General features: G+C 52.6%; 1 protein-coding gene across 2 annotated transcripts in view; it reads right to left on the bottom strand.

Annotated features, from left to right (window-relative positions):
- Positions 1-7,061: 7,061 nt before the first annotated feature.
- Positions 7,062-12,445, bottom strand: part of DCUN1D3 (defective in cullin neddylation 1 domain containing 3) — a 40,199-nt gene continuing 34,815 nt past the window's right edge. For both annotated transcript variants that reach the window (XM_007657567.3, XM_001508228.5), the window contains exon 4: positions 7,062-9,837. In XM_007657567.3, coding sequence (XP_007655757.1) covers positions 9,354-9,837 — 484 coding nt within the window. In that variant the 3' untranslated portion in view covers positions 7,062-9,353. The remainder of the gene's footprint in view (positions 9,838-12,445) is intronic.

Here is a 12,445-nt window from a genome sequence, read left to right as displayed (position 1 = left end):
TCAATTCAGTAGTATTTAGTGAGCGCTTCCTATGTGCAGAGCACTGTACTAAGCGCTTGGAATGTACAAATCGGTAACAGAGACAGTCCCTGCCCTTTGACGGGTTTACGGTCTAATCGGGGGAGACGGACAGACAAGAACAATGGCAATAAATAGAATCAAGATAACCACTAGGCCACATTACTCCTCTAATTTAAAATGCTCCTGAATTTTAGGGAAGCACAATGGCCTAAAGAAAAGAGCACAGGCCTGGGAGCCAGAGGACCTGGGTTCTAATCCCAGCCCCTTCCATTTACCTGCCGTATGCCTTCGGGCAAGTCACCTCACTTTTCGGGATCTCAGTTTCCTGCTATAAAATGGGGATTCAATACCTGTTCTCCTTCCCCCTGAGGCTGTAAGCCCCAGGAGGGACAGGGATTGTCCCCAGCTTGTCCCGAATCTCCCCCAGTGCTTAGTTCAGTGCTTGGCACATAGTAAGCGTTCAATGTCACAATTATTATTATTATTGTAATTCTGAGTAGGACTGAGGCCTGAGTGAACCCCTCAGTCACTTTAGAAGCCAAGGTAAAGACTTCTGCCCGCTCCCAGCGTCGGGGCGGGGGGGGGAGGAATCAGGTTGGCCTCATCAGGTAACGTTCATCTGGCCCAGAACCAGCAACTCTGCAGGGTTGGGTAAGAGACAGGACCATCAGCACTCTGCTGGAAGGCCAGTGGTGGGCTCAGAGCACGACCCCCCTCAGGGTGGATCTTCCCGAGAGAAACGCGTGCTTACCAACTCCACCAGCCTGGGGTTCAGGAGAAGCGTTGGATTTTTGCTTTGGATAAATATGTCATCTGTGGTTGAAAGCCCCAGAATAACACTGGAATTGAATAAAGAGTTTATGTGAGAAGTCCTGTGCTAAACACTGGGGCAGACCCAAGGTAATTACATTTAGACACAGTCACTCTCCCATTTGGAGTTCAAAGTATTAAGAGGGAGGGTGAGTGGGAATTTAGTCTCCATTCTGCAGATGGGGGAACTGAGGCACAGAGAGAGGCTAAGTGACTCGCCTAAGGTCACACAGGAAAATGGAAGAGCTGGGGCTAGAACAAGGCTCTCCTGACTTCTGGTCCACGCTTTTTCCACTCAGCCATGCGGCCTCTCTGCAGCCAGGAGGCCTGAGGCAATGTATTTCCATTAACCCTATCTGGTGCCCAGGATTGAGACTGAATTCAGCTTTGCAGAGGGGAACTTTAGGACCCAACTGATCTCTGATTATCCCCGGTAGGCTATAAAACAGCCTCTTCTGGAAGTGAAATTGTGTCCACGTGCTCCAGGGTGTCACATGGTGCAGGGAACAGAGCAGCTGAGGAGGAGGTAACATAATAATAATAATAATGATAACCGATACCTGTTATGTGTCAAATACTGTACTAAGAGCTGGGGTGCAAGACGATCGGGTCGGGCGCAGTCCCCGTCCCACAGGGGGCTCGGTCTAAGTAGAAGGGAGAAAAGGTAATTCCTATTTTACCGAAACTGAGGTCCAGAGAAGTTAAATGGCTCGCCCAAGGATACACGAGCAGCACGCGGCAGAGCCGACATCGGAGCCCGTTTTCTCTGACTCCCAGGCCCCCGCTCTTTCCACTAGGCCACCCGACTGCTCGCGTTGGTTCCGTCTCCATCCTCGCAACATATAGAGACCCAGAAACCCAGAGACCATCAGAATAGTCCCTCGGTAGCCCCGATGAGGTTTCCTCCGTCCCCAGGCTGGAGGGCATCCCGGTTAGCCGGATTCCGGGAAAACCTCAATGCCTTAGGCGGCGAGATGGCTTGGAGTCTGGTTTAGAGCCCAGGGGAGGTTTCCTCTTGATGGCAGAAAGCCAACAGGCAGCCTTCTCAGTTCTACTTTTGGGGCCCACTGACAGCCTTAACGAACCTTAAGTGCTTGAGTGATTCATTTTCCATCTTGCCTTTTGGAAGCTGGAGAGCCCAGGTTCACCGCTTATTTATTTTGGGAATGTTGGGCTCTGAACCTCACAAGGGGAAGCTGTCGGGACACCTTTGTTGCTAGAAATTATATATAATAATAATAATGTTGATATTTGTCAAGCGCTTACTAGGTGCACAACACTGTTCTAAGCGCTGGGGTAGATACAGGGTAATCAGGTTGTCCCACGTGGGGCTCACAGCCTTAATCCCCATTTTACAGTCGAGGGAACTGAGGCCCAGAGAAGTTAAGTGACTTGCCCACAGTCACACAGCTGACCAGTGGCAGAGCCGCCATTCGAACCCATGACCTCTGACTCCCAAGCCCGGGGTCTTTCCACTGAGCCACGCTGCTCCTCATATATAAAAGTACATCCGTGCGTATATTTAAATTATACATTATAAGTGACATATATGATGAGACCGTAAGCTCACCGTGGGCAGGGAACGCGTCTGCTAACTGTTGTATTTTACTCTCCCGCAGGCCCGGCACAGCAAGTATCACACAGCAAGAAGTTAGGTCTCTCACTCAGGGAAAACAACTCCTTTTCCCCTCGGTTGCCAATTGGCCAGAAACGGATTCACTTCTTTCGTCCATTCCACAACCACACCACCCCCGACGTCCACACCTCGGACGGCCCCGCGACGATTCAAAAATGGCCGGACACAAACTCTTCTAGCTGTTCTCCCCCAGCCTTACCGGAAGGGATGGGCTGGAGCTTGGCGAGGGTCGATCTGTAGACTTGAAACTGTCAGAAATGTCTACGAGCTTGTAAGCGACAGCTTGAAAGAGGGAGAAAATAAAGTTAAAACAGACATCCGGCCCCGTCCGAGGTAGAACTTGGATCGGAACGACCCTCACACTGCTTCGTGAGACAGCGTAACCAGATGACGACGTTCTCGCGCTAAAAAAACCCTAAACGCCAGCCCGGTAGCTTAAGGAGGGGAGGGAGTCAGTGAAATCGACCCACCGGGAGGGTGTTCGGCACGTTACGATGAGCCACTTCACCGAAGCTCCGGAGAGCGCCCGGGCAGAGGTGCCCGCTTCATTTTCAGATCAGGTAGAACTTGGGCAGAGCATCAAGCGGGTGGGGCGGTTTGGAGGAAAACAGTGACAGGGAGAACCTCAGTTATCTCATCTGTAAAATGGGGATTGGAAACCTCAGGTGGGACTACCCGATTACCCTGTATCTCCCCCAGGGCTTAGAACGGTGCTCTGCACACGGCAAATGCTTAACAAATACCAATATCATTATTAAAAGGGAGTAAGAAGGTGAGGGGGCGAGGGCAGGGGGCATCGGGGAGCTTGGGCAGCAGCTCCAAGTGGCGTCGACTCCGCCGCCCGGTACCCGCTCTGGGCCACGTGGCCTGTTCAACCTGGGGGAAGCAGGCAAAGAGCCTCCGGTGGCCCTCGAGCCCAGGGAGGAGGTAAGAGGCCCCACGCGCTCCGGGGCCGTGCTGGAGACCACGCTGTGCTCGCGGGGACCGGCCAACGTCTTGGCTCCAGCCCCTTTCTGGCTCCCAGGGGGGCAGGACAGGCTATAGCTAGGGCAGCCCGCCCTGCCCCAGAAGCCGTGACCGTCGGCCCCCCCGTTCCTCACCGGGAATCTTCTCTTCCCAGGGGCCCGAAGGACTTCGGAAGGAGAGCACGTCAACGGGCGGGGCGAGGGGAGGGAGACGGCCAGATCTCGAAGCCGGATTCCGAATCCAGCTGTTTCGCATCAAGATCAAAGCCGAAAGGGCATTCGCCCCGTCTGTAACCAAGGCTCCGATACCGATGCTCTGATGGGGAAACACCGCACGCCATTAAGTCATTAACTTCTCGGGGCTGCCTCGGCTTTATCTGCGATCGGGAAGTTACGCTTAATTCACGCTTAATTTCACGTTCCGGCTACGTCTCGCAGATCGCGGCTGCAAACCTGACAGCCCATCAGCCGTCTGGAGAGTAAGGCGCCGGGCACGGAGCTCCGGTTTCCCAGAAATACGGCCATCTCCTCGGGCGGTGAAGAGGCCGCTCGGAATCCGTCTCGTTCCCCGGCCTCTATTTTCCTAAACGAGCTCTTCTCGGATAGACGGAACAGAAAGTTAACTTCACTACCCATTCTGCATAAATAGCAATAGTCAAGTAAACAAATTTATTAAATTCAACAGCAGGTAACCGTCAAATAAAATACATCTTAGGGAAAAAATAGTGTAGACATCAGAGACAGAATGCTTTCCGTTTGTAGGTAACACGGTAATAAAAATATTAAAGGGGCCATTTGAAGAGTGCAACGATGCAGAGAACACGAAAGGTAGCTTATCAACAGTCCAGGCAACTTCGAAGAAAAGGATCTACTCGTCCGAAACCAGTAAAAAAAAAAAAAGGCGAGGTGGAGGATTACAACGTCAGCCATACAACTCAACAGATTAAGGCAAATTGTTTGCAGGCCCAGTCCCCCCAATCCTTGTTGCCTATTGCTACGGGCTGCCCTCATTTGGAAACCGGGATCGGTGCCCTTTAGTGCAACAGGTCAGAGGGAGAGACCGCGAACCCAAGGAGTGGGGGGGCCGGTGAGGGGGTGGAACAAGGGAGCGATGTAAGGAAGGGACAGAGGAAAAAGGGGTGGGGAGGGAAAGAGGGGAGTGGGAAAAGAGGGGACGCAGAGGGGAGGAAAAGAAAGGAGAGGCGGGAGGGAGGGAGAGAAGGAAGAAAAGAGAAAAGAGGGAGAGAATGGACAGCGACAACTTTCGGGAGGAGAGGCAGAGAAGGGAGGAAAAGAAAGGAGACAGGAGAGGCGGGAGGGAGGGGGAAGGAGAGGAGGGAAGGAGGGAGAGGTGGGAAGGAGGAAAAAAGAAAAGAAGGAGGGAGTGGACAGCAACAACTTCTGGAAGAAGTGTTGGCTAGAGAACAATGCACCATGTAAAATGAACTTGATGTGAACTGCAGCTTTTGTCAAGTGGCATCTACTGATTTCCAAGACACTTCAAGGGATATCCTTTTTTCTGTTGGGGGGGGGGCCCGGCGGGGGGCGGCGGAGGGGTAGAGGGAAGGGACGGGGGGAATTTTTATGGGGAGAAAACACAGGGGTGGCACGTATGGACCAGATATTTTCAATCTCATGGATTCTAAGAAAAATCAGAGATGATTTGGTTGTTCGCACCTTTTTCCGCTTCTACAACAACTGTAACGAAAACAAAGACTCCTTTGGATTGTGCCTATCAGAAAAACAAAAAACAAAAAACCTCCGATACTCAGCAAAACCCAACCTCAGAGGCTGGTCAGACTGGACGCCTTCCACTTCTGATGCTACGATCGCAGTTTAAGACTGGGGAAAGACGCTCAAATACATCTGCTACAGTCTCTCAGGTAGAGATGAGTTAGGTAGTCCCTTCTGGGATCAAACGGGTTGGGCTACACAACACAGTCTCGGTTTTCTAGACACTTGCCGGCCTCTTTAACACCGGGGGACTCCTTCCGCGGAAGAAAGTCTGTCGAGTTCAACTAGGCAACGAATGAAGAGAAACGTTTAGCCTTTCACCGCCCAGAATTGTCCGCCCTTCCTACAGAAGTCGAGTTTTAGCCCGTGCCCGTGCGACGGAGGACTGCCCAGTTAATCCGAGGAATCCGCGTTCCAACCGCACTTGGAGAATGTGGGTGACGGGGGAACCTGCTCCGAATAGGATCCTTCGGACAAGATCTCTCTCTGCATTTTATTTTAGTCGGGCCCAATTTTGATTTGACCCCCTCTGCCTTCCTAATAGGGGTGAGACTCAGGGCTTGAAATACGGCCAGGGGGACGACAGACGTGTTTGGGTTTTCGGAGGAGAAGCCTCTGGGTTTCCGCCCCGCCTCTCGGTCAACTTCTCCGTCGCTGTCATCGAGATGCATCGTAAAACCGTTCAACGTGGGAATCTGGCGCTTTCCTGGCCCACCCTATCAAAATCGTAAAAGCTGCCCGGGGATCGGCACTCTGGTTCCGGGATGGGATTCTGGCACCTCTTCCTCCCGCGCCCCCTGGGACCGGAACCACTGGCGAGGCATCCCTCAGTGACCTGACCTATCCTGCCTTCCCACGTTACAAAGGAGGAGAAATTGCACCGACAGCTCTGAACCTCTCCGCACGCTGATCGGGGCTCCCCTTGGTTATGGGATGTTCTGAATCTGGGCAGTTCCGAGTATCGTTCCCATCCCGAGGCGGGTCGCCTCTCCCACCCCTAATTTTCCAATAGCACGTTACCCACTAAAGCCTAAGATTCCTCTTTCAAAATAGCACCTGCCAAACATTCACAAGAAATCAAAATGCAGATGCACCGACTCTATTCACGGACACGTAGACGCGTCTGTGGAAGGGATTCAGTCTCAAAGGTTGGAGGAGGCACATTGCTGGGCGACGAACCGAAACGGCCTATTTTTTTTTTTTAATGCCAAAAGGGAATTTATTCGATTCGAGTCACATTCTTCAGGTGTAGAGGGGAAAGCAATAAATGCCACAGTGCTTTCTTTCGGACCCGCTTTCTAGTAAATTACTGAAGGAACGTTACCAAAATGCAGATCTACAGCGGTCGGCCAGGGGCCTAGCAGTTTTACAAAGGGCACTGATTGATACGGTCGGTTGTAATCAGCTGCGGACAGATCTCTCTAATGGCTTCAAAAACCGCACGAGCATCACGCCAATTCATTCCAAGATCTCGGACACGATAAACAGAAGATACCTATATGGGTACATATGCTTTTATATCTACATATTTGGCCTATTCCACAGATTCACAGTTCGATCGTTATACGACAAGCCTATTTGCAGCGATTAATATTCATGAAGCTTTCATTTCCAAGAAGTGTGAATGAAAAACCTGCTCCCCCATGACGGGCATTGAACCTAACAGCCGATGCCTAACTTCATCTGTGGCCACGAGAACGATAAATCCAAGAAAAGGCCAGTGCGGAGGCAGATAACACTCCGAGAGAGAGAGACCACCCTACAACTTAGGGACGAGCGTTTCCGTCTCAGCTCAACTGAGATGAACCGATTTCGCATTTTCTTTCTATTATCAACCGATATTAGGAATTTAAAAGATAAAGTGGGTAGTTCCTGGGAAAAAAAAAAAATTGGGGTGGGGGGGAATCATTTGCAATTTTAAAAACCCTCACACCTACAGCTAATTAATGGAATGCCTTCTCTCTAAACGTGGATGAGGAGACTTTCAGCAGGCCCTACCGCGTACTTCCTCACTCCTCGCTGCTGCTCAGGCGCAGAGCAGTTTGCTATCTGCCCCTCTTCAGAGGTACGGCACCTTCACGGCCAGAGGACGGGGCTGAGCTGAGGAAGGAGACACGCCCGTCTCTCTTCCCTCCACACACTCGGATCCGGGCGGCCGCTGCAACGACTCAAAAATCCGGCACCGGTGCAGCCCGAGGTCATTACGGATCCCTGTTTAAGATGATCGTTCGGCAGCGACCCTGGCCCAGCCCCTTGCAAGCCGGTGATAGGGTGGGGGTCGGCGCCGAAGGGGCAGGTACGGATCCAGCAGCCAGGCTGAGGTTTCCTTCAGGCTCGGAGGGCACCTTAACTGCCGCGGTTTTAAGATATAGGCCGGTGGTCTGAAGCGCGGAAACCGGCCCGAGTCATTTTTGTTATTTTTAAAGAATCGAAACGTTTAAGGGGAAGATCCCTACCGCACGGGGACTCACGAAACCGTCGTCCCGGCACCGCCGGAAGGAGGCTCTCGCCCCCAGGGGGTAGGGAGAATTTCAACAAAAAACGAAGTCGCCACAAAGGGTTACGGGAATTAAAACGTGCCAGTTGGAGACAGGGATCCCTTTCGAGCCGTCCGGCACCTTCCGAAACGGGTGGAAAACAGTAAAAATTGAGCCCGCCACCTCCTCTGCTCAACTTCGGTTAATCCGATTAAAGTCAAAAGCTAAAGCCGGCCCTCCTCCGAGACCCCGTATGGACGAGGAGTCGGTTGGTTCACTCTAGCCCAGAGGACAGCTCTCTGTCCCGCAGAGGGTCGTCCGGCGAACAGCGCAGAGGGGTGAAGGACAAGGCCACGGTCGCGAGCTGCTGGCATCCTCTCTTTGGCCATCGCAGGTCCACGCTCGGCCTCCGGCATCACCAGGTCTTCTCCACCCCCAGCCCCGGGCTCAGGGAGGCTACCCCCTCATCCCCCCACGAGGCGGCGAAAACCCAGCTGCGGCCGTGTGAGTCCCGAGCGTCGCTGCCTCGTTCGGGCAGACCGACCCCTCGATTAAGAACATTAAATAATCAATCGGGGGCGTCACCGCTGCAGCAGGTGAAGAGAGCCAGAAAGGGGTTCCGGCTATCTTGCACTCCCTTAAACAGCTCGCCCGGCGATATTCAGACCGACCCGGGTCACCCGCACTCGCCAGACAAGTAAGCCGACAGGACTCCGTACAAAACGTGAAATGAAATGAAAGCAGACCTGCTCGCCACGAATTTCCCTTCAAGTCGGCTGGGAGGTGAGGGGGAGAGAGGGACGACGGGACAAGGGGGCGGGCACGCTTCGCCCGCCAGAAACAGAACCTTTGGCTCCAAGTCAAATAAAAAGTATTTCCACCAGAAACGTGAAAATACAGCAACTCGATTAAGAATAAAAACTCTCGAAGAATTCTACTTCCAGCACAACTGAGGTAGCACTGCCTTCTCTGCGTCTGACGCTCAAGTGGTTTACGTATCAGATGCCGGGATGGGGACCGCTCGCTTGACCGATGGACGTGGGGCGCCCGGAAATAGAATCCGTGTTCACAACTCAATAGCTCACAGAAGGAACGGACGGGGGAAGAAGACTGTTTTTCTGATTAGCTTAAAACGGGATTTGGACTGCAAAATGCTGCTGCTTGCTTTCTTGGCAGAGCCTAAGAATCGCCTGCCTATTAATGCGATGTAGTTACTAGTTAACACTGCTATTCAACTCCGTGTAAATCTTTTTAAATAATTTTTACAACCTAAATTCAACCATGTAAACAGCACTACTCACAGTACAGAACTGCCCTGAAAAATGTAGTATGCAAAATTGAGATCTGGCACTGTATCACGTAGTCAGGTTAACTGACATAAAAAACAACCATCTAAATTGTGCAAGACACGGCAGAGACACCTTCTCCGAAGGCTCGGGGCTGGGGGGGGACGGAGGGGAGGGAGATGGGACGGGGACAGAGAACTGGATTTAACTTGTAGCCGGGGTCAAATATTTCAGGACCAAAAAGTCAAAGAGGAAAAACCCAAATGAGGAAAGTGCCTAAAACATGATACAGCATTTTAGAGCCCTTTCGGATACAAGGCAGAGAAAGGTTTGAAGTAGAAAATATCTGGATCCTCAGCGATTTCCAGAAGATTTCAGAGTTTTACACTGAAAGGAGAACGCCAGGCTGTTTTTGTCCCCACTCTTAGGTGTGTTCCTCTGGAGAAGGCCCGTCTGTGTCTGAAGGTGTAATCCATTTGGTCTCCTCTTCCCTTTTCCTTCGCTCCGTCTCCCATTCCACAAAGGTGTCGAAGAGGCTAGGCCAGGCCTCGTCTTCGCTGTAGTTGCTAAGGTCGGGTCCGATCACCTGAGTAAAGTTTAGGAACATGTTCCACGTGTCCCGGGAGATCCCCTTGACCCCCGAGGGGTTCTCGGAGAGGAAGTTCAACCACTGGTCCAATATGGGGGGGCTGTTCTGGGTGAAGACGAGCTTCCAGAGGGCGATGGCTATTTCCCGGTGCAGCGACCTCTGCCCCTCTTCCGAGTCCAGGCCAAACTGAAAGGTAAAGCGGTAGAGATCCTTGAATCGGTCCTCTTGTTTGGCTTCGTTCAAGAGGCTGGGGAAGCGAGCGCAGATCCCGTCGATGCTGTCCGCGCTGATTGCTCTGCAACCCTCGAAAAACTCCTTCCTGTGATGAGGGGGGAAGGCAAAGAGAGCAGGGATCAATTCCTCTCCTTAAAAGCTGGGCTGGACATCAATCGGGCCACCCCCCGAGAGGGCCCAGCTAGGCGCTTGCTTGCGAGCGTGCGAGCACACGCACCTTCCCTCCCACCCCCGCCCCCATTCCCGCTTCTGGATGCCATTCCCTGGATAAGTCCAAACTCGAGCCCGGAGGCCCCAGTTCACCGCAAGCCAGGCAGAAGGCGCTTTCCCCGGCCTCTGCCCTCCGCCCTCTCCCTTGACACGCTCACGGCACTGACAGCTGGTTTTGAACTCTCCATGGGGAGGTTTACAGCACCGTAAATTGGCTTCGCAGCTGATCCCCGAACACCTGGGAGCTGAGCCCAGGGGTATACACCGCATCTTCTCCACGATCCCTGCCCAAGGGGATCTTGAGCCTAATCGGCCAGTGAGCTGGGGGTTGGACGGGAAGGGAGAAATAGCTTGCCCCCACCCGCCAGGCCCCAGTCAAACCACTACGACTATTGGGCACGACATTTATCCCTCACTTATTCTGTGAAGAGCACTGTTCCCGATCCAGGTGGACTCACAGTCTAAAAGGCAAGGGGCAAGGGGTGGGGGTGAGGAGAAAGGTCAAGTGAGGAAATGAACGGAAGCATAAGGAAAGATATTCAAACCACATTCGGAATGCTTGCTCCCTCACCCAAGAAGAAAAAACATCTCCAAATCTTTTTAACTAGGTGCAGCTAACAAAAGTCTTGCTACGATGGTGTGCCGCAGTGCACTCTAGGCAACTCGATCCACGACTTGTAGCGGCGCTGCCTGACGTGACTTGGAAAGGCTTGAACCTGCCTGAAAAACCCTCAGACCTGCCCGAGACCAACTTCCGAATATCGAGGTGCAGGCAGGCTGGGCTATGAAATTTAGGCCTGCGCTCGGTTTACATCTAGCAGGGCTCTTCCATCAGGTAGGAGGGGGACTGTTGAATTGTTTTAAGACTGTGTGCCCCTGGAGGCACCCAGGGACTGTTTTATTAATTTTTTTTTTGCCAGCACCTAGTACAGGGCCCTGCAACGAGGGAGCCCCTGATAAATACTATTACAGCTACTGCTTCTAGGATGGGAGTTCCCTCTGGGCCATAGCCATTGAATGCCAGGAAGGAGAGAGTCTGGGGCTTGGGACAAGCCCCTCTCCGGAGGTCAGAACGTGCTTTCAGCTTCAAGGTGTGACTGGCCTTGTTGGCAGCCACAAAGAAAGGGAGATGAAGTTACATGGGGACCACACCCGGGGACCCAGCTCAAAGTCAGAGATGCGGCTCACCCTTCAGGGGCTACCTGAGATGAAGTTCCCCTTGCTAGGTCGCTAGGTTTCCGGAACGTAAGCTTCCGGGTCGAGGAGAATGTGGAGTGTGGGGGCCGGACTGTTGCCTGGGCTATGAGCAAGCCACCCCAAGGCCCTGTCTTGGGTTCAAACTGAGCAGTAGAGTAGTATGGTTCACGAGGAGCCCCCGAATAAAGATTTCTATGTTTCCCAGGGGCGGGAGGAAGATGCCGCTTTACCCTTTTTCATTTTCCTCTAGACTGTGAGCTCATTATGGGCAGGGACCGTGTCTATTTGTTGTTGTACTGTACTCTCCCAACCACTTGGTACAATGCTTTGCCCACAGTAAGTGCCCAATAAATACAACTGAATGAATTCTCCCCTAGTCCATCCACCGCCAAGACGGATTCTTTCTCTACGATGCCCAAGTGACCGACCCCCCCGAATGGCTAGGATCCAGACCTATTCACCTCAAGTTTTGTTTGGTTTTAACCCGCCCCCTCACTCGCAGCGGCTCTGCACCGCTCTGCACCCCGGGCGGGTTGCCCGGGGCGTGAAGCGGAACTGCTCTCTAGCTGCTCGGCAGCAGCTCTCAAGTCACAGCATCTAGTCCGCCGCCATATAAAAGCCATAAATGCATCTCTTAAAAGGTGACTGTTTCTTGTGAAGCTGTCCTTTTTCTTCTTTTTTTTTTTTAATGGATGAATACCAAAGGGCAAAGAGGCTTTCAGAGACCAATCGCTCTGGTTGCACAGAAGCTCCTGCCATCAGTGACTCAAGTTCATTAGTGTTAAAAGCAACACTTACCTCTCCCTTCCATGGCTTTGTGTGAAAAAGAACAAACAGCTTTATGGTGGGAAATTGCCATCCGGGACTCTACTTCAGCAGCGGACCTCAAGCTGCACTTGATGGCACTAGAATATTGGCAAGAGCGAAGCCGCTCCCGGCATGAAGCTACTTAGAGAGGCACTGGATGTGAAGTATATAACGTCCCCATGCACTCCAAGGGAAACACTTTTACCCTCTGTAGCGAGCGGTGTGTTCAGGTGTGTCCTGCACAGCTGAGTTCAGAGAGACCTCTGGGGGCCATCTACCCTGAGAAGCAGTGTGGCGTGGTGGATAGAGCACGAGCCTGGGAGTCAGAAGGTCACGGGTTCTGATCTCAGCTCCGCCACTTGTCTGCTGGGTGACCTTGGGCAAGAAACTTCACTTCTCTGTGCCTCACTTCCCTCATCTGCAAAATGGGGATTGAGACTGTGAGCTCCACGTGGGACAGGGACCGGGTCCAGCCCGAT

This window comes from Ornithorhynchus anatinus, chromosome 2 (genome assembly GCF_004115215.2).
Source record: "Ornithorhynchus anatinus isolate Pmale09 chromosome 2, mOrnAna1.pri.v4, whole genome shotgun sequence".
NCBI classification, from domain to species: domain Eukaryota; kingdom Metazoa; phylum Chordata; class Mammalia; order Monotremata; family Ornithorhynchidae; genus Ornithorhynchus; species Ornithorhynchus anatinus.
This window is presented reverse-complemented; position numbering and strand designations above follow the sequence as displayed.